Below are 22,398 nucleotides of genomic sequence, written 5' to 3' on the forward strand. Positions count from 1 at the left end.
CCGAATGCTCAGATTTCTATTGTCTTCTAAAAGTAGCCCGAGGTGAGTGCAGCTGCATTAGTGCACTTGCAACTATACAGTTGGGTACCGATTAGGATACCTTTCGTCACTGTCAAGTGTCAATTAATGAACAGTTTTCTACCCCCTCTATGGTCCAAGCAGCACCAATACACATAAAAGGTACATGCAGATATAAAGGTTTAGCAAAATGTTAACTGGATTGCTGCACACCTGTTTGGACATAATTTTTTACAACCAGCCCATTCTACAGAAGACATGAATGTTTTGTTTCTTAAATAAAATAAAATACTCAGGAAAGAAAAACCATTGAACTAGGAACAGGTAAGTAAAACCACCTTAAAGGGGTTGTAAAGGAAAAAAATGTTTTCCCTAAATAGCTTCCTTTACCTTAGTACAGTCCTCCTTCACTTACCTCATCCTTCCACTTTGCTTTTAAAATGTCCTTATTTCTTCTGAGAAATCCTCACTTCCTGTTCTTCTGTCTGTAACTCACCACCGTAATGCGAGGCTTTCTTCCTGGTGTGGAGAAAGCCTCTTGAGGGGGCGAGCAGGAGTGTCAGGATGCCCACTAACACACAGCTCCTTTCTCGATCTGCAAAGTAGAGAGTGTCCTGACTTGCCAGCTCGCCCCCTCAAGAGGCTTTCTCCACACCAGGGAGAAAGCCTCGCATTACGGTGGTGAGTTACAGACAGAAGAACAGGAAGTGAGGATTTCTCACAAGAAATAAGGACATTTAAAAGCAAAATGGAAGGATGAGGTAAGTGAAGGACTGCACTAAGGTAAAGGAAGCTATTTAGGGAAAACATTTTTTTCCTTTACAACCCCTTTAATGCATAAAGGTGAAAAAACACGAACCTTTACATCCTTTAACATGGGTACAGACAGCAACAAAAACCTGACAGGTGTTCAAATCCCCCTATAGCCCCCCCCCCCCCAAAAAAAAAGGTTTTGCCTTTAGTTATAGACAGTGGATATAGAAACAAATCTCCCCCCCTAAAAGTAATTACGACAAAGGTTTTATTTTATTCAGCTGTGTTTACTTAGTGCAAAATATAACATTCAGATGAAAGAAAACACCAACATGTCCGATAAAGAAAAATTAAATCAAAAACAGAACCACCAAGTTGGAAAAAAAGATTACCGCCCCCCCGTGTCAGCATTTTGTTTAACCACATTTTTCTTTAATTAGAGCCTTTAGTCTGTTGGGATATATGTCTCAAACTTTGGACATCTAGACTTCAAAATATTTGCCCACTTCTCTTTTATGGACAGCTCAAGTTAAACTAAATTTGATGGTGACCAATTGTGGAATGCAGTCCTCAAGTCATTCCACAGATTTTCAATGGGGTTTAGATCTGGGCTCTGACTAGGCCATGCAAGGACATTCACCTTTTTCTCCTTCAACCACTGCATGGTCAATTTTGCGGTGTGCTTTGGGTCACTGCCATGTTGGAAGGTAAACCTCTTTCCCATTGACAACTTCTGGCAGAGGGCAGCAGATTTTGCTCAAGAATTTGACATGACTTTGCCCCATCTTTCTATCCTGACAAGTGCTCCAGTCCCTACTGCAGAGAAACAACCCCCATACCAGGATATTACCACCTCCATGCTTTACTGTGGGAATGGTTATTTGGATGGTGACCTGTATTTCCGCCAGACATATAATTTGGTGTTGAGGCCAAATAACATTTTGTCTCATCTGACCAGAACACCTTTTTCTATGTTACCGTCATTTGCACTACCAGGGAATGAAATGCTCCAGGAAAGCTCTCTTCATGCTGAGGTAATCAAAATTACCACAGCTGATCACAGTTGAAAGTCAAATGGCTGTGTGTGCCATTGAGAATGCGATGTGCTACACCCGATTGCGTTTACAAGTTATTTTTAGGAGAGGGACCAGAGTCTTTTTCTAACAGTGATTAGGTTTTTTTTTTCCTGACATGTTGGTGTGCTCTCACTGATGTTATAAGTTGGATTGAGTAAATATAGCTGACTGAAACAAAGTGTGCCAGTCTCGTTTCAGGCTGAAAAGCAACAAAATTTGATTTTTATAGGGGGCAATTCTTTTCTATACCCAATGTACATTATTCACTGATAAACTGATAATTGGCATGTGAGTATGTATTCGCTCCCTTTCTTATGAAGCCCATAAAAAAGCTCTGGTGCAACCAATTTACTTCAGAAGTCACATGATTAGTGAAATGATGTCCACCTGTGTGCAATCTGTTTCACATGATCCGTAATAACATATGCACACCTTTTTGAAAGGCCCCAGAGGCTGCAACACCTAAGAAAGAGGCACCACTAACCAAACACTGCCATGAAGACAAAGGAACTCTGCAAACAAGTAAGGGACAAGGTTGTTGAGAAGTACAAGTCAGGGTTAGGTCATAAAAAAAATATATCCAAATCTTTGATGATTCCTAGGAGCACCATCAAATCTATCATAACCAAAAGGGAAAGAACATGGCACAACAGCAAACCTGCCAAGAGACGGCCGCACACCAAAACTCATGGACCGGGCAAGGAGGGGCGTTAATCAGAGAGGCAGCACAGACAACCAAGGTAACCCTGGAAGAGCTGCAGAGTTCCACAGCAGAGCCTGGAGTATCTGTACATAGGACGTCAATAAGTCGTACGCTCCATTGTTGGACTTTATGGCAGAGTGGCCAGAAGAAAGCCAGTATTTTGAGCAAAAAAACAAAATGGCACGTTTTGAGTTTGCGAAAAGGCATGTGGGAGACTCCCAAAATGTATGGAGGAAGGTGCTCTGGTCTGATGAGACTAAAATTTTACTTTTTGGCCATCAAAGAAAACGCTATGTCTGGCACAAACCCAACACATCACATTACCCAAAGAGCACCATCCCCAGTGAAACATGGTGGTGGCAGCATCATGCTGTGGAGATGTTTTTCCGCAGTCGGGACAGGGAAACTGGTCAGTTGAGGGTAAGATGGATGGTGCTAAATATAGGGATATTCTTAGCAAAAGCTGTGCCACTCTGTGTGATTTGAGACTAGGATGGAGGTTCACCTTCCAGCAGAACAATGACCCCAAAAACACTGCTAAAGCAACACTTAAGTGGTTTAAGGGGAAACATGTAAATGTGTTGGAATGGCCTAGTCAAAGGCCAGACTTTAATCCAATAGAAAATCTGTGGTCAGACTAAAGATTTCTGTACAAAATTCAACTTGAATGCAAGGAGGAATGGGCAAAAGTCCCAGTGGTAAGATGTGGCAAGCTCATAGAGACTTATCCAAAGCGACTTGGAGCTGTGATAGCCGCAAAAGGTGCCTCTACAAAGTACTGATTTTAGGAGGGGGGGGGGGGGGGGTGAATAGTTATGCACATTGACTTTTTCTGTTATTTTGTCCCATTTGTTTGTTTCACAATAATAATAAAAAATCTTCAAAGTTGTGGGCATGTTCTGTTAATTAAATTATGCAAATCCAACAATCCATGTTAATGCCAGGTTGTGAGGCAAAACAAAAACACAAAAAATGCCAAGGGGGTGAACAATTTTGCAAGGCACTGTTAGCTACATAAAAAGATGCGAGACCCATATATTTGAGACAAGAGCGAAGCCTAGTAATGCGTTTATGTATACATAGCTAAAGGGTTCAACGATGGTCTGGAAAAGTTTAAAATAGGCTCCCAAAGTATTTTTGCCTTTTAAAACAGTCATTTGTGTATTTGAGAGCTTAGTCTTTATAGACCTGACAGAAAGGTTGGATTTTTAAACAAAAGGCTATATCATGTTAAATAATTACCAGTTTTCCAAAAATTTCAAAGAAGCAAAATGTTACAGTGTTCTCAGGAACACACACGTTACTATGACACGACCTAGAAGTAGTCGTTAATACTCAGACAATTCTGTCCAACCAACCGTTGGGAGAACGAGATGTGATACCGAATACCAATTTCTAATGAAACCACTGGGAAAAGATCCAAGAGATATTAAACTTCACAAATACTGAAAATTTAATGCACAGCTTTTGTTTATGAGGAAATAAACAGATAGGAAAGAGCTGGAATTCCATTAGCAAAGCAACAGTCATCAGCTAATTATTTTGCTCTTCTGGTTTGGCTCATTATTAGCTTTGTTTGTAAACCATTTGCCTCATTCTGTTGTACTTTGGCACACACAAACTGTCCATAAGTCACATGCTATTCTGCAGAATATGAAGCATGGCAAAAATAAAGTGGTAATACTAAGCTCTCAAATAAACAAGTGACTGTTTTAAAAGGGCAAAAATACTTTGGGAGCCCATTTTAAAACTTCTCCAGACCATCATAGAACCCTTTAGCAGGGCAACCAGATATCTGCTGTAGTGTTCAATTCAGGGAAAAACTGCACTGGCTACTAGAATTTAAAGTATTTGCAGAATAAGCGACTCATTTGCCATTAAAATGTTGTCCAACTGGCAACAATGTACATGATCAAACATTTTTAATTATAACCCCTGTCATGTTTTTTTTCGCCATCTGTGTTCCATTGCAGATATTTCCCCTTCACGTCCTGTCCCATAGGCAAATAGGAAGTGAGAGGAAATCCCAGAAAATTGAGAACATTTCTTGGGAGCCCCCCAGGTCACCAGAACTAGTGTCCCCATTGGAAGATTTCCCCTCTATTACTTTTATGGGGACAGCCCAAATTCGGGATTTTCTTTTACTTTCAATGACAATGGTAAACAGGACAAACAGAGGATGAATTTCCCTAACTGGGGCACAGACAGCAATAAAAACTGACAGGGGTTCTAATCCATCTCCACACCATAAAATAGTTTTGCCTTTAGATATATTTTAATAAAAGAAGCACAGGGAACACGGATTCTTTGGCGCATTGCTGTAGCACGAACTGATTCTGTGCAAATATTTTTGGCGACATTACAAGGTCAATAGCCAGTTCCACAACAGTTTTAATTAACCAAAAAAAAACCTGCTTCAGACAAATGCTCCTGCATACAATGCCATCTCTTGTTCTCCATGAAAATATAGGAATTATAGCTGGGTGATGATGAAAGCACCCAGCAGGGAACCTGTATGTGTGTACTGCTGCATTCTCTGTGCACGCCATCTGCAAATATTCTCTTGTTTGCAGTTCATACAAGATTCAGGCCTCAGGAGACATGCCACTGTGACGTCACAAAAGTCTAGGCTGCATCATGGGCATATTGGACAGGTGACTACTGAAAGTCACTATTTTCATATCAGTTTTACAGACCCCTTTCTCTTCATGCAGATCACAAATAAATCAACAAAAGGATATCAAGATCATAGACGTTTCTATTTTTAGAAGTCAGGAAAAAAGTTACAAAATATTTTTGTAAAATGTTTCTGGAATCCACCCAATTTCCTTCACTCCCTACACAAACAATCCCCAAACTCTACACATTATTGGTAATGGTTAGAAACATGACTACACTTACATATGGAGGCGTGTCCAGGCTATCTGTGTTTACAATCACTGGAGGAGGATTTGCCTAAAAAGAAAGCACAAACATGTTAACTTAAATAACATTCTTACAGAAGGCAACAAAATCATAGATCTGCTTATAAATCTTGACAGAGCACCCATAACAAAGCAGCAGTAAAACAAATAAAGTAATGTTGAGTTAGGGGGTCACACTATAAGCACAAAGCTTCACTCACACAAGAGCTTATAGGTGCAGATGAGAAGCATGCTTGAAGTATCACTAAAGGCAAAAATAGAGGGGAAATCTTCCAATGGGGACATTAGTTCCCTGTGATGCAGGGCATCAAGAAAAGTCCTGCCAGCAGCTTCTTTGCAGCGCTTTAGGAGCAGTGAACTCACCGCTCCTAAATTACCCCTGACCATTAAAATCAATGGGCAGCGCTGCCGAGCCGAAGGCAAAGCCTTGCTGCAGCGACGCATTTAACCCTTTTTCGGGCGTTGGCAGGGGTTAAAAGCGCCCCACTAGTGGCCGAAAACCACCGCTAAAAACAGCGGTACTTTACCACTGATGCCCGGGCATTGCGAGTGTGAAAGCACTTAGACCCCTTTCACACTGGGGCATTTTTTCAGGCTCTTTAGCGTTAAAAAAAGTGCCTGTAAAGCGCATGAAAGAAGCTGCATCTGCAATCCCAATGTGAAAGTCTGAGTGTTTTCACACTAAAGCGCCTGAAAAACGCCCCAGTGTGAAAGGGTAGCATTAAAAAAAAGCACCTGTAAAGCACCTGAAAGAAGCCTCATCTGCAATCGCTGGCAGGGCGTCAAAAAAAAGTCCTGCAAGCAGCTGCTTTGCAGCGTTTTGGGTGAGTTCACATTGGGATTGCAGATGAGGCTTCTTTTAGGTGCTTTACATGTGCTTTGTTCTTTTTGTTTTTTTAATGCCAAAGCGCATGAAAAACACCCCAGTGTGAAAGGGGTCTTAGTCTCACCTGGTGATCTGGTCAGATTTTTTCCTTCAAAACAAGCCTGCTTTTGTAGCAGTTAGAGGGATAAGACAACCATTTACTACTTCGATGGGTGCTTACAATGATCAGATTTTAGGCCTCGTACACTGGGTTTTTGCCCAGCTCCTCCAACACCTTTTCTCCATATTTTCTCCAGGTGAGCAACTCAAACTACAAAAATTCACCCATCTGGGCCAACACACTTTCTATTTGTTACAGGTTACCAATCACACAACAACTTAAGGCTCCATTCACACCTAGGCGATGTGGATCGCGGGCAGAATCAGATGGGATTCCTTTAATTTGCAGGGATTGCCCCTCCTACTTGCTGTTTAGGCTATGGGAAAGGAAATTAAAAAGGAAATCTCCAGAATGAGAGAGATGGCAAAAAAAAAAAAAACCCACAGGGGTTATAACCCTCCCCCTACTTTTTCAAAATGTAAAATAAGCTTTGCCTACTTAAAAAAAAAAATTCTAACCTTTCTTTTCTGAAATGTTAGGGCTGAAAAACCCTTCTTAGTACTCCCATATGTTTTTGAGAGGACAGGGGAGTTGCCTTTGCCACAATTAACCTTGGCTGTACTGTGCTGGCAGATTCCATCAGTTGCAAACCAAAACCTTTAGGACAGGCAGTCCTACACATATATGGTCAGTGACACTCTTTGTCATTGTCCAATTTGATTGCTCCACTAAGCCCCACCCCCTTTCACATGTTTGGAAAATGTGATTTTATTTTGGCCAGCAAGTACCTTTTTCATCAGGTACTTTGCTCCTACCTCCGTATTCCTCGTCTAAGCCAAGAGGTTGATTTTCTATCCAACTTTTAAAAAATGTAATTCCCATTCAATGGAAATTCTGTGAATGTCCATGCTAAATCATTATTAAAGTGAACCTGTCAGGGGGGCGTAGACGAGAGCGGCATGCGAGAGGAAGTGCTTCACGGAGCTCCCGCACTGATCCTCTATAGATCCTTCTTCCCAGCCTGTCACTGTGCCTGGAATCAGTAGTATCCTGCTCGGGCTCTCCCCTGGACACCTCCGGTGACTTCGGCGGCACTCTCGGCGGCTATGCTGACCCGCAAACAGACAGAGTCCGGGGCGCCGGAAATCCAACATGGCGCCGTGGCTCCTCTATCGCAGCGCGCACGTGGATGGGAAAAGGCGAGGGACGCGAGTAAACCTCCTAAGACCCCCAAGGCCACAATGAAAGAACCCCCCAGGGACATGATTTATTATGCACTGAAGATGGCAGGCACCGCAGCACCTGGGGGGGGGGGGGGAGGATTTGTCAGCAACCCCTGCGGCCTTCAGAACTCGGGCAGAGGAGGGGGGAGACATGCAGGGCCCTGCAGCGTCACCTAGCCATAGCCTGCCTGATGGGGATGAGGGGGAAGAGAGTGGGGATGCGGATCAGCCTTCCCTGGCAGACATCCTGCGAGCAGTGCACAAATGCACAAATACCCTGCAGGACCAAATTGGAGGCTTGAAGGAGGAACTGGGGTTTATCAGACATGATTTACAGAAGACCGGGGAGCGCACTACGGCGGCGGAAGGCCGCATTAGTGACTTGGAAGATAAACTGACACCATTGATGCGGGAGGCGCAAATAACTGCCAGGGTGGCTAGAGCAAACGAACTTAAGTCTGATGAAATCGAAAATCGCTTGAGACGCAATAACATCCACATAGTGGGGCTCCCAGAGAAGACGGAGGGGAGGGACCCCACCGAATTTGTGGAACAATGGCTTCTGACTGTATTCGGGAAGGAAGTGTTTACCCCGCTGTACTCAGTGGAGCGGGCGCACAGGGTGCCACCCAGGCCCCTGCCACCTGGGAGCCCACCGCGCACTATGATAGCCAGACTACTCAATTTTAAAGATAAGGAGATTGTGCTCCGGCAGGCGAGAGAGCGGTGTAACATCCAGTTTAATGGGGCCCGTATTTCTTTCTATCCTGACTACTCAGCAGAGGTTCAGAAATGCAGAGCCAGATTCATCGATGTCAAAAAGAGGCTGCAACGGCTCCGTGCAACGTAAGCTATGCTTTTCCCGGCTAAGCTCCGGATTACAGCTGGAGGTCAGTCTCACTTTGAGTCGGCGGCTGATGCGTCTTCGTGGATAGATGCAAACGAGCATGTCTTCCGACAAGCGGATAGAGGAACAGCGGAGGGGGATTGATCGGTGGTGCTTGAGATTCCGGATCACCGCAGGTCTGATTCACTCTATTTGGCTGGGAAGCCACAACCTACTCTTACTCCAACAGTGATGAGAGCAAGTGAGTTTATTTCCGAAAAAGCAGTTTAGAGCCCCTTTTGTTGGTCGTGCCCTTTTGGATATTTTGCCCGACTGGGCTTTGAGGTTATGGGTCCTGTTCTAACCGACCCGAAGACCCTGTTTATTTTTGTTTTTTTTTCTCTTTTTGTTCACCCATGTGTATCCGCAACCCCCACCTGTTGCACTGCGGAGAGGAGGGCTCTCCCCCGCAGCTACTGGGGCTCTACTGCCCCTTCTAGGTGTCCATGGGTGTGACTGTTACCTGTTTTATTTTTTTGTTTTTGTTCCCCCTTTTTTTTTTCTCCCGATAAAAAAAAAAAAAGTGAACCTGTCAGGATTCAAATAAGATAATTGCCATTGTGGCAACTCTCAAACTGCAAATTCAGGGGATCATTTTCAACATCTCTTTACTACGTAATGAAATATATAGCCCATAATCACTTGACTGCATACTTGTTGTGGGTCGGTACTTCAATACCCAATACAAGAAATGACAACAACCCTGAAAGTTTATTTAAAACAAGTCAGTAATGGTAGTGCTTACATTTCTAACCTGACATTTGAAACCAAGAACATTGACAGTGTTTCACGACAGGCAGTCTAATGGGGTCAAACACTTGTAGTGTCTATAAAGTGGGCAGCTATTTGCAATCTATCTGCAACACTTTAGTCCTTAGAAGGCCAACTTGGCAGACACTTCGAGCTGGTTCACACCCATGTGCTTTTAGTGATGCAGAAAACACACTACCATCTACTTAACAGTTTCCTATGGGACACATTCACAGTCAAGATTTTTCTGCTGCTGCATTTTGCAAAGGGTCAGGGACTTTAAATGCAAAACTGTGCTAAATGGACTTCAATGGAGAAGATGCAGAAAAGCATTTTTGCTGCAATTTGCATTTTTTTAAATTTGCCCAAAAAAAAAAAACGCATCCCAAAAAGCACTGCAGAAACTGATCAAAAGTGAAACTGCATAAGAATGAACCTGGCCTTTTTATGGCATTTTAAAAACACTGAATAATGGGTTGGAAGGAACCCAGTTAGGCATTGGTCTGTAGCACAAGACTCACAGTCTCTGCCTCCAGCCAACCAGCTTACTAATTCAGATGCTGCAGTACTGCCATGCTACGTGCAGCCTGCCTGTTTCTAGAGCAGTCACATTGCACAAATCTGACAGTACAATAGACAATTATGGCAACCTGGGAATTGACTGATCAGAGATAGATAATCAAAAGACACACAAGGCAAAGGATAACCTCTGAGACACAGATGCATGAAACGGTACCGGTATTTTTTATATATGTTTATATTAAAACACACTGAACTGTAGTACAAAAGCATTCTAAAATTACACTTTAGATGGGAGGTAATAAAACCCAATATATGCAAGTATCCGTATGTAAATACACATCTCATGAAACCATTTGCATAATAAATTAGACTTGGTAAACTTTTTTTAATGAAAAATATTGAGGTGCATGAGCCCAGATTTACCATAAACAACAAAAGAGGTGATGAAATATTAGTGGAAAACAATGCAAGGCAAAAAACAAAAAATAAAATAAAAAAATCACACAAAACAGCTTATACAAACTAGGAAAACACACATACAAAAAAAAAGAAAAATGGGGAAAAAGACCTGTGGAGTGGAGGATGGAATGACATTGCTCTCAGCAGGGACTGGAATAACAGGGATCACAGGGACAATGGGAGGACAAGGAGCACCAGCGTCTGTAGACTAAAAGAAAAAAATAAAATAAAAATACATTCAAAACAAAAAGTAAAAGGCATGATTAAGATAGCAGGCAAGACACAAAATCTGTGACCCCCAACTTTTCATGAATGTGACAATGAATAATATTTACTACAATGATACATAAGAGAAGCCTGATTTATCAAATGAAAACAAACATTACACATGAAACATTTTGCAGTTAGGTACGGTGTCATGTGGATAACACATGAAGGGTGAAAAAGGCTTTCAGGTAATAATGATTTTGCCAATTTGTAAAATCATTTCCCTTTCTTCATTTGTCTTTATTAGTATCCCAACTGCTATATAGCAATTTCAGCGCTCAATGACTCCACCCCACCCAACTCTACCAAAACTAAAAATCCATTGGACCCCTTTCAGCACCTGTAAAGCCTCTCCAGTGTGAAAGCCTGAGTGCTTTCACACTAGGGCAGTGAGCTTGCAAGATAGAGGGGGGGGGGGGGAATCCTGCAAGCAGCGTCTTTGGATCAGCGTCTACACTGCTCCTAAACAGCCCCTTCCATCAAAATCAATGGACATCGCTGCCGAAGCGCCTGCAAAGCGTCAGGTTAAGTCTGATCATTGGAGAGCAGTCCGGGTTCCCAGCACAGAAAGAGAACGGACCATGGTGCGCTTACAGTGGTCAGTTAATTGTAAAGCAGAGGGACTGGAAGGAACACCAGGGATTTCACACAAAGTAAGCAATACAAAGAACAGTACATGGTACAGCAGGCACATTTCAGGGATAGGAAATGCTGGGGTAACAAATGCTTTAAGAAATCCCAGACAGACACGCAAATGGAAGAGGTGAAAAGACAGGCATTATAGTCTGTCAATTATTTCGGCACGTCATGCAGGGTGTAAAGAGTATTTGTATTTCAGGCTCAAGTAGACCCTTCATAAATCCTCCAAAAGATCTCCCCCCCTCACTTAAAGCGGCGGTCCGCCCATCGCTTCAAAAAAATTAAAAGCCAGCAGCTGCACATACTGCGGCTGCTGACTTAATAGAGCACTTACCTGTCCTGGAGTCTAGCAATGTCGGCACCCGCAGCTAATGTTTCCATCAGCTGTCGGGTGCTGCTGCCACCATTGCAGGTATGGGAACCCAGCAGTGTGGCTAGCACATAGGCTGAATTAAACAAATGCAATAGTATATGGTCCAGCTTTACTTCCTAGATTACAAGCCTTTACACTATACAAAAACATAAATAAAAAAACAAATGCAATATGGAAGTCATATCAAACAAATTATATATATATATATATATATATATATATATATATATATATATATATATATATATATATATATATATATATATATATATATATATATATACACACACACATACACATACACACACACACACACACACACACACACACACACACACACATACATACACACACACACACACACATACATACACACACATACATCTGCTTACTGACTATATACTGATTTTCTACACTTACAATTCAGCCATGTGTAAAATCAAAAAGGATTACATTTTCAACTTTTATACAAAACTTATTAGAAATAGATTTATGCTTTAAATTTCCCAATTTTGCTCACCAGTTGCCTTATATTACAACAGAGCCAAAGCAGTAAGGTTACAAAGCATACAATAAACTATAGTTTTGCATATATGCTGCGACAAAAGCATCCTTTGCTATGCATGGTACTTTATTCTTTATGGTAATTCTAGATACATTTTTGCCCTGTTTAGGCAATTTTCCATTTTGTAACAAGCTACATGCACTAAGTGAGCAAGAAAAAAAAATAGAGGGTGCAAAAGCAGGATAAAATGCACAGAGCCATTTTAATATGGCATCTATCAAAAAACCTCTAGACCACAATAGTATAAGGTTTTAAAGCATAAAGAATGAAACATTTCTGTTAATTAAACTGGAACCACGAGAGTTAAAAAATCATCAACGTGTCTCTGTGAAGGGTAAGAATCAGTGCTAATAAATAAAAAATGTTATACGAAGTACGTTTATTAAGTATATCTAATCAAAAAATCTATCGGACACCTCAAACTGCTTGTAAAGTATTATCATCTATCATAGATGTGAATTGGCCACAAAAAAACAAAAACAAACATTCAATAAGACACCGTTTCATAAAAACACAAAAACCGCATACTAGTTGCAGAGAGATTACATGTGTGTGTCTCCACTATACCTGCCAGTATAGCCATTACCTAGGAATAAAAAGAGCAACAAACAAGTCATACCTTCACAAAAGAATAATTTGACCAGGAGCCATCAGACCACCAGCCACTCGTAGCTTTAACCTTAGCTGTGCTTCTAGTTGGACTTTTTTTTACACTGTCTCGCAGATTAGTAAATTTGCCTTTGTTCTTAGAGGAAGCAGGCAAGGTCGAAGAGCTGTATGATCTCTGCATACACGTTTGTTGCAATGGATGGCGGATGCGCTGCATTGAAGAATGCTGTAGTCTTTGATGCATTTCCACTGTACTTCTAGAAATACTTGTCATGGCAAAAGTCCTCAAATCAGGATCTTTTAGGTTCAACTATATCTACCACACATGTACGTATTTAGAGACCCAGAGGAACAAAAAATGCATATGTATTCCACAAAAAGGCATTAAAAAAAAAAAAATTGAATAAAAAAAAAAAGAGTTACCGAGGTAGGAAAACCAAAATACAAATACTTCTGTAGCACACTCACTCGTTCGTTAATTAAACTCTACCACTGGAATGAAAAAAGGACAGCCCCATTTCTAAGCATGAACAATCAATTCCCAGTAAAGATTAAAATGTGGCATACAAAAGGTCAGATAAGTGACAAACCAATGCATAGAGGCATCGGACAAACACAGTTTAAACACTATTACCAACTAAACACAAAAAGGAAATCCAACAGCTTTCCCACAATTTAAGAAAATGCTGTATAAAGTCCTAATTGCATGATAAAAAAAGGGGTTGAATGATATGAATTGAAATGTATTTAAATTATTATATTTCTGTAAGCTATTGACTTATATCCTGCTATTTTAATACAAATGTATGTATTTATTTTATTGAAAATAAACTTAAATTTGAATGAAAAAAAAAAGAATAAAGAGCAGGTTCTTGCCAAACGCAGCCCCATACCGCATTAATTTCAAATAAAATGTTCACATGTTAGCTGTAAAGGATTAACAAAGATTGTTTGCAGTATTTTCTCTCATTTTAATGTCGTTATTTATAGAAGCCTCCTCTCATGCCAAAGTAGTTGTAAAATGTACGTATTTTAAATCAGAGTTCCAGTCATATTTTGTTTTAATCTACAAAAACTGTAGCTGCTGACTTACTATCAGTAAAAACAATAAATAAAAAAAACAAAAAAGTCGTCCCTAAATCTATCCCATGGTTTGTAGACGCGATAAGTTTTGCGCAATATTCTCTCCACACACACACACACACACACACACACACACACACACACACACACACACACACACACACACCATATTTTTCGGTGTATAACACGACTTTCTGGATGCAAAAACATGCATCCAAAGTCGGGGGTCATCTTATACGCCGGGTACGGTCTCCGTGCTGCGAGCGTCAATGATTTAAAAGACGCTCCTTCTCCTTAGAGTGTTCTGTGTTAGGCGGAACACAAATCTTCCCAGTAGCGCCTCTGTTCTGTGTTCCTCCTATCACAGACGCCTTCTCATCCTCGGACGAGATGAGAAGACGTCCGTGATAGGTGGAACACAGAACAGAGGCGCTGCTGGGAAAATTTGTGTTCCGCCTATCACAGAACAGTCTGAGGAGAAGGCGCGTCTTTCAAATCATTGACGCGCGCAGCACGGAGACTGTCACCGCCTGCAAAAAAGTGAGTGTTTGCAGTGATTGCACTGGGGGGCAAGTGATGGCACAGTGAGGGGCAAGTGATGGCACAGTGAGGGGCAAGTGATGGCACAGTGAGGGGCAAGTGATGGCACAGTGAGGGGCAAGTGATGGCACAGTGAGGGGCAAGTGATGGCACAGTGAGGGGCAAGTGATGGCACAGTGAGGGGCATGTAATGTAATGGCACAGTGAGATTTGAAAAAGCCTGTTTCTGTCAGCGGTTCTGGCTACCCCTCAGCTTCCAGAAAGACTAGTAAGAAGGGGGTAGTCTTATACAGTGAGTATATCCCAAAACCAAAATTAGGGTGTCGTCTTATATGCCGGAAAATACGGTATATAGGCCTAAACTGATAAATATTTTTTTTAGATATGCTGATATAGCAGAAATAAAAAAAATTTAAAATTAAAAAAAAAAAAAAAAAAAAATGTTCTTTACATTGCAAAAAATAAAAAACTGCAGAGGTGATCAAATATCGCCAAAAGTAAGCTCTATTTGTGGGGAGAGGACATGCATTTTTGCCCCACGACAGTTGTCAGTTAAAGCGATGCAGTGCCGTATCGCAAAAAATGGCCTGGTCATTAAGGAGGCAAATCCTTCAGAGCTGAAGTGGTTAAAGTGTTACTAAACCCAGGAGCCTGCATTCACTATATTTGGTCTCACACAGCACATGGAAATGCAATTATTGTAGTAAATTTACACTATTAAATACTCTCTCTCATCAGCAGTTAGAGCAGTCTTGTGACTTCTATCAGTGTCTGGTTAAACCCAGGTTCAGCTGAACTCGCACAATTTCACACCCTTGGCAGTCCCGATTTCAGCCACGATTATAGAGACATCTGTGCAGGTTTCTCTGTAAATCGCATGCCAAAATTGCAAGGAGGAGGGGAGGGGAGGAGGAGGAGGAGGAGGAGGAGGAGGAGGAGGAGGAGGAGGGGGAGGAGGAGGAGGAGGAGGAGGAGGAGGAGGAGGAGGAGGAGGAGGAGGAGGAGGAGGAGGAGGAGGAGGGGGAGGAGGAGGAGGAGGAGGGGGAGGAGGAGGGGGAGGAGGAAGGGGGATAAGGCCCTTTACTCACCTCTCCAAGGATGCCCAGCTCTGTCTTCTTGCTAAAGCAAGGTAGTAGCTACTTACCCATCCTGTGGGTTTATGCTGGAAGCATCCTGGACAGTGCCCCTTCTGCATGGTAACGGAGATGACTGTCGGCCAGGCTACTGTGACTCGGCCCTGTAGACTGGTCCTTATGCAAGCCCTGGAGCGTATAGCTCACCGGCCACCCGTAGAGTGATGGGTATGTCGTGGATGACCCAGCGCGCAGCTATGGTCGGCACACGCTCGATGGCCGAAACTGGGAAGAATACAAGGATCTGGGATCCAGCCTGTCGCCCAGTCGGCTGTTGATTGAAGATCGCAGGAAAAACTTAAATGAATAAAAAATCCAAAAAATGAATCCAAGCTAAAAGCCTCCAAGCCATGGGCCTGAAGAGAGCCATGTCTTCTCTCATTAGACTAGGCAGAAAAAACTGAATTGCTCTGGTGCCGGCTGAGGGGATATAGTCGGTGGGACCGCACCCTGGGCGGGGCGGTTCTGCTTTGAAGTTAACACTTCTGCCTAGTCACTCCTAAAGATAGGTTAATCCCACGTGTCAAGATTAAGGCTGTGTCCATCCATGAACGAAAGAGAAAAAAAAAAAGTGTTTATATATTTTTGGGGGATATTTATTATAGCAAAAAGTAACAAATATTCTTTTATTTTTTTTAATTGTCGCTCTATTTTTGTTTATAGCGCAAAAAATAAAAACCGCAGAGGTAATCAAATACCACCAAAAGAAAGCTCCATTTGTGGGGAAAAAAGGATGCCAATTTTGTTTGGGAGCCACGTTGCACGACCGCGCAATTCTCAGTTAAATCGACGCAGTGCCGAATCGCAAAAAGTGGCCCGGTCATTGACCAGCAAAATGGTCCGGGCTGAAGTGGTTAAGGGTGCACTCACACTAGCACTTTTAACCAGTCCTAAAAAAAGTTTAGCCCCTTGGGCCGGTTTATGCCGTGAGTGCTTCGAATTGCGTCCAAAACCCGTTAAGGATACAACACCCAGGATCACTTGAAACAGGTGGTCCTGGGAGTGGTTTACTTGTGATCCAGTACAGTTTGATGCAGTGAAAGTGCAAACTGTGCTGGAGCACAGTCCTCTCCATAGAGGACGGTACAGTAAAACAGAGATTGTTGGTGTATATAAAAACCTATGTATTAGATGGAGATGGATAGATTACTCACACACACAGTTAGCAGGGGAGTGTTCCCAAACCCTTCCTCATAATCCAGTGTGAGCGCAGACCAGCGGAAGAGAATTGAACTTGAGCATGGTTCAGTTAATCCTGCCCGAGTGTGAGTACACCCTAATAAAACATCTGGACCTACAACTTGGAAACACTAAAGCGGATGAAACACATGCAATTTTTTTCACAGAGATCGATCGCCGCTATAAAATTGCTACTGCCAGCGATCAGCAGCGATGTGTAGCTAGCGATTTAGCCCCTGGATATTTAATACAGCATTGGGTTGTGCTCCACTATAAAAATTGCCCAACAATTTGTACCCAAGCACAGCGATTCCTGCAATATTTCATAGAAAAGCTTTAAGAGCGGTTGTCGCTAGTGATTTTGCCGTGTAGCCAATACATGGACAGATCTTGATCACTGAGCAACAAGTCACTTTAAAAATGTAATTGTTTGCAATATCATAGAAAATCTTTTGGATTTTCAGAGACACAAACTGGTGTAACAAAATGGGGGTGCAAGGACAAGGAAATCACTGAATCAAAGAATATTTAAGATGTTGATGTTACTTTTAATATCCAACACCACAATACTGTATAATTGTATACTATAAATGGGGTGCGCATATACAAATTAACAGTAATAAAAACTTTAGTAGCTTGTAATCAAGCAAAATCATTTTACCAGGTGGAAAGAAGAATCGTCCCAGAAACCTACAACCAACACCACATTTACCAGCAAGAATTGCAGAGTTAGTATAGTTGTATAGTTTGCTTTTATGTTTTCAGTGTCGTCTCATTCATGCGTTTTTTTCAGCGTATTTTTGTAGCCATTTTTTTTTATGCGTTGTAATGCTTCAAGCAAACTTTTCGAGTACTCAAACTACTGGGCACATTTACCCCTTCCTGTCCAGGCCAATTTTCAGCTGTCACACTTTGAATGACAATTGCGTGGCCATGCAGAACTGTACCCATTTTTTGTGGTATTTAATTACCACTGTTTTATTTTTAGCTAAACAAAGCAAAAAAACAAAAAAAACACTGTAAATTAAAATTTGAGAAAAAAAATTCTAAAATTTCATAGTTTGTTATAAAATTATGAAAACCCACAATTTTTCTCCTACATTGATGTGTGCTGATGAGGCTGCCCTAATGCGCACAAGTGGGGGAGGAAAAAAATAAACAAAAAAAGCAGATAACTGGCTTCTGTTTACATAAGGTGAGTGGCTGTCAATGGCTGACAGCTGATCACGTAGTAAAGGGCCGTTGTGATTTGCTTTTAACCTCGATCTGTGATCAGCCGAGTACGAAGGAAAAAAGGAGCTGGCAATCGGAGCATGCCAGGCCAGTGGGAAGCGCAAGCACATCCATGGACGCCCTCCCGGCATTTTTAAGCTGTAGCTGTCTTTCGACTAAAGCGTGGGTGGGAACAGGTTAAAAATAAAGACTTGTCAAAAAACACAAACACATGTTTTTAACATGCTCCTATTGAAGTCCATGGTGCCAGAAAAGCACTATTCTGCACCTGCACCTCTTCAAAAATCGCACTGCACTCTATATTGCATTGATGTGAATGGACACCATAGACTTCCATAGTCATGTGCACTAGCATGGACGATGGCTTATCAGCCAATAGATTTTTTTAATGTGTGTGTGCGTGCGCGCACGCACATGTATGTATATTTTAACAAAATGGTAAAGTAAGCTGCTTGAGAAAAGAGCATTATTTTAAAAAGGGTACTGTTCCAAGTTCAATATCCCCAAAAATATATGGACAACCGCTTTATTTAGGATAGAAAAAAAAGTTACATTTGTAAGTAAAGCCAAAATTGACATAGTAATCGTGTAAATTATTTAAAAAGGGGGGGGGATGGGGGGCAGGGGGCAGAATGCTCGACTATTCTCATTGGAATAAAACTACATATTCCATCAAGTGACACAAGCAGTCCATGCATATGACAACCATTTCAGATAATTTTATCCATGGTGACACCATGGCAACATGAGAAGCAGTCTATGGAGACTTGCTTTCATGACAGGGTTATAGCATTAACAGAAACTCAATGTAATTGCATACTAGGCTTGAAGAAAAAGCCAGTGAAAGATAAAAACAAATCTTCTTTAGTGCCTTATTTAAATAAATAAAAAAGTGTGTGTGTATAGATGTGCATATTACAACACTTTAGAACACTTACAAAAGGGTTGAACAGCAACACCGCAAAACCCAGAAAGCATACAAAAGCACGATGCCTAAAAAGATAAAGGTGTCACTAATAACGGTGATAAGCTCTGCTAGGCAACGTTAAAAAAAAATATACATCAAAAATGTTCCGAATGTTTTCTTGTTTTGTTTTAAAAGCTTTTAAACATTTGTCCAGTGCTTCTGCCACCAGAGTCTAAGGCCCCATGCACACGAGACGCTGGTAAACGCGTGTTTAGAGGCAGTTGGACAGCTTTTTCAACTGCCCCTGAACACATTCAATGTTATCCATGCACACAGTCTCGTTTATTGCCGTTTTTAGGAAGTTACGTTTAACCTAGTTTTTCCAGAAGCAAAAAAATGGATTCAGACGCAAAAGTTGTCCACGTTTCAGACGCAAAACGCGACAAAACGTGGTACCGGCGTTTTGCCGCGATTTTGTTTATAGGCATTTTTGAAGGTGACCTATTTTTTTACATTGGAAATCTCAAAAAAGATGGCAAATTATGAAAAAACATTAAAAAAAACATAAAAACTGTAATTGCTTGCATTGCAGACAATCCACAACTTGTGGCCAGGTGACGTGGCAAGTGGACAATCCACAACTTGTGGCCAGGTGACGTGGCAAGTGGACAATCCACAACTTGTGGCCAGGTGACGTGGCAAGTGGACAATCCACAACTTGTGGCCAGGTGACGTGGCAAGTGGACAATCCACAACTTGTGGCCAGGTGACGTGGCAAGTGGACAATCCACAACTTGTGGCCAGGTGACGTGGCAAGTGGACAATCCACAACTTGTGGCCAGGTGACGTGGCAAGTGGACAATCCACAACTTGCGGCCAGGTGACGTGGCCAGGTGGACAATCCACAACTTATGGCAGGTGATGTGGCAAGTGACGTGGCCAGGTGATGTGGCAAGTGATCAACTTGTGGCAGGTGACGTGGTCAGTAGACAATCCGCAACTTGTGGCCAGGTGACATGGCCAGGAGATGTGGCAAGTGGACAATCTACAACTTGTGGCAGGTGATGTGGCCAGTGGACAATCCACAACTTGTGGCAGATGATGTGGCCGGCAACGTGGCCAGGTGACGTGGCAAGTGGACAATCCACAACTTGTGGCAGGTGACGTGGCCAGGTGGACAATCCACAACTTGTGGCAGGTGACGTGGCAAGTAACGCGCTAAATACAAGTACACTGCTGCTCTCTCAGTTGCTACTCACTCTGGTCTCACAAAATGGCTGAAATGGTTAAATACTGTTTTTTGAGCTTAGGGAGGGTCTTATGATGTTTCTTAACTAAATGCTTACAAACGCGGTAAAACGCAGTGAAATTCGTGGCAAAGCGGGCGTTTTTAAACACCGGTTTTAGCCTTTAAGAACATGTTCTGCAGCGTTTGCACCGGCGTCCCGTGTGCATGGGGCCAGGGTGTAGTTGGCGGGGTTATCCTGTGCTTTCCCTCGTGTTCTGGAACAAAAAACATGCAAGTCTCTCAGCAAACTAATTAGCCGTGTTTGTTGCAGCATTTCCTCATAGCGGAGCATGTGTTTATATTTGACACCACATGATGCCAAATGTAAACATACAGTAAATCCTGGTTGTCTGAACAAGAAGAGCGGAGGCATATATACACACACATACACAATTATATATATATATATATATATATATATATATATATATATATATATATATATATATATATATATATATATATATATATATATATATATATATATATATATATATATATATATATATATATATATATATATATATATATATATATATATATATATATATATATATATTACACACACACACACACACACACACACACACACGCTTTCTTACAAGTAGGTAGTGATATTGTTAGAGGATCAGACACTGATAGAGGCTGTTGCATACATTGCTGGATTAAACAGATTTGCCTATAGTTTTACTTTAAGGCTCTGTTCACACCAAGACGTTTGCTTTGACTGGGAGAAACACAGGGATTCCATTTTCAATGGCACCTAAATGTGGATGCGAGTCTGACACAATTTGGGCAATCACAGCAAACTGCATCTTGTGTAGCCAATTACCCAAAAGAAACTCATGTTCATTTTTTAGTGACAAGGTTTGCGTGATTCTCACATGATAAATTGTGCTGCAATCACACTCGTGGTATGATTTGTCAGGTTTGTAGTGTGTTTTGGGATTTACAGGCAGAATCAAGGCCATTCTGCCCATGATTGCGAATGCCTAAACATTAAGGGGGCCCAAGGAGTACACAAAGTTATAATAAAAGAAAAAGTACAAAAAAACTACAATTGTCTTAAAGGGGTTGTAAACCTTTGTTTTTTCACCTTAAAGGGGTGGTTCCCCCTAAAACAAATTTCTAACAATACATTCGTAAGACTGCTAACACTGCGGGTAGGCTGGCTTTTGTTTTGTTTTTTTTAGTACATACCTCGATATCGCCGTTTCGTCCCTTGGCAGTGGGCGTTCCTAGTTGATTGACGTTCCTCCGACGGGCACATATGTGACGTCACGACTTTCCGAAAGAAGCCGAACGTCGATGCGCAGGCGCCGTATAGAGCCGACTCTATACGGCGCCTGCGCAATGACGTTCGGCAATCAACGGAACGTCAATCAACTAGGAACGCCCACCGCCAAGGGACGAAACGGCGATATCGAGGTATGTACTAAAAAAACAAAACAAAAGCCAGCCTACCCGAAGTGTAAGCAGTCTTACGAATGTATTGTTAGAAATTTGTTTTAGGGGGAACCACCGCTTTAATGCCCCCCCCAGCCCCCGTTTTACTAACCTGAGCCCCGAATTTCCGTGGGCATGTCCCCGCTGTCCTTGTCTCCACGGCTTCTGGGCTCTTCATTGGATAGATTGATAGCAGTGCAGCCATTAGCTCCCGGTGCTGTCAATCAAATCCAATGATGTGGGCAGGGCCGAGTCATACACACAGCTACTATGGATGCAAAGTGTATGACATGTGAGTTCCTCCGAAAGGTAACCCCCTCAGGAGAGACCAATCCCAGAGAGGGTTATCTATTGCGGGGAGGAGCCAAGAGAGATGCTGTGGGACCCCAGAACAGGAGGATCGGGGCCACTCTGTTCAAAACAAACTGCACAGTGGAGGCAAGTATGACATGTTTATTTTATTTTTTAACGGGAACCTTTACAACCACTTTAAGCCAGCCATAGACTGTTTGAATCCCGCTGAACCGGCCGAGATCCGATTTGGCAGGTAAAACAAGCCTGCTGGAGTTTACATGCGATTATCACTGTTAAAACAACCAGCAATAATCACTGTGCTCTCCCGGAGGGGGTGGCTCGATTTGTGATGCAAATTCAGTTGCACAGAATCGCATAACAATGGAAATGGTTCTTGTTCATCAATGCAGCACAACTGCAATTAGAGTTTGGCAAAGAGTTCTGTGCTACTTTGGTGTGATTTTGTGTCCCATAGACTTGAATGTAAACGCATCAAAAATTGTTGATTTGAATTTTGCTGAACTACTCTCCTGCCCAAGACAGCAGCAGCAGTTCTAAGCCAAAAAACAAAAAATAAATAAGAAATAAAAAAGAAACCGCAA

The 22,398-nt window shown here is 42.0% G+C and overlaps 1 protein-coding gene across 19 annotated transcripts in view; it reads right to left on the minus strand.

The window, feature by feature from the left end:
• Positions 1 to 22,398, minus strand: part of DLG1 (discs large MAGUK scaffold protein 1) — a 370,222-nt gene that overhangs the window by 198,840 nt on the left and 148,984 nt on the right. For 11 of the 19 annotated variants that reach the window (XM_040349474.1, XM_040349473.1, XM_040349481.1 and 8 more), the window contains 2 exons: positions 10,350 to 10,448; positions 5,452 to 5,505 (listed from right to left, as the gene is read on the minus strand). In XM_040349474.1, coding sequence (XP_040205408.1) covers positions 5,452 to 5,505; positions 10,350 to 10,448 — 153 coding nt within the window. The remainder of the gene's footprint in view (positions 1 to 5,451; positions 5,506 to 10,349; positions 10,449 to 22,398) is intronic. The other 8 variants (XM_040349479.1, XM_040349484.1, XM_040349483.1 and 5 more) reach the window with 1 other exon arrangement.

Source organism: Rana temporaria, chromosome 4 (assembly GCF_905171775.1).
Source record: "Rana temporaria chromosome 4, aRanTem1.1, whole genome shotgun sequence".
Taxonomy (NCBI): Eukaryota; Metazoa; Chordata; class Amphibia; order Anura; family Ranidae; genus Rana; species Rana temporaria.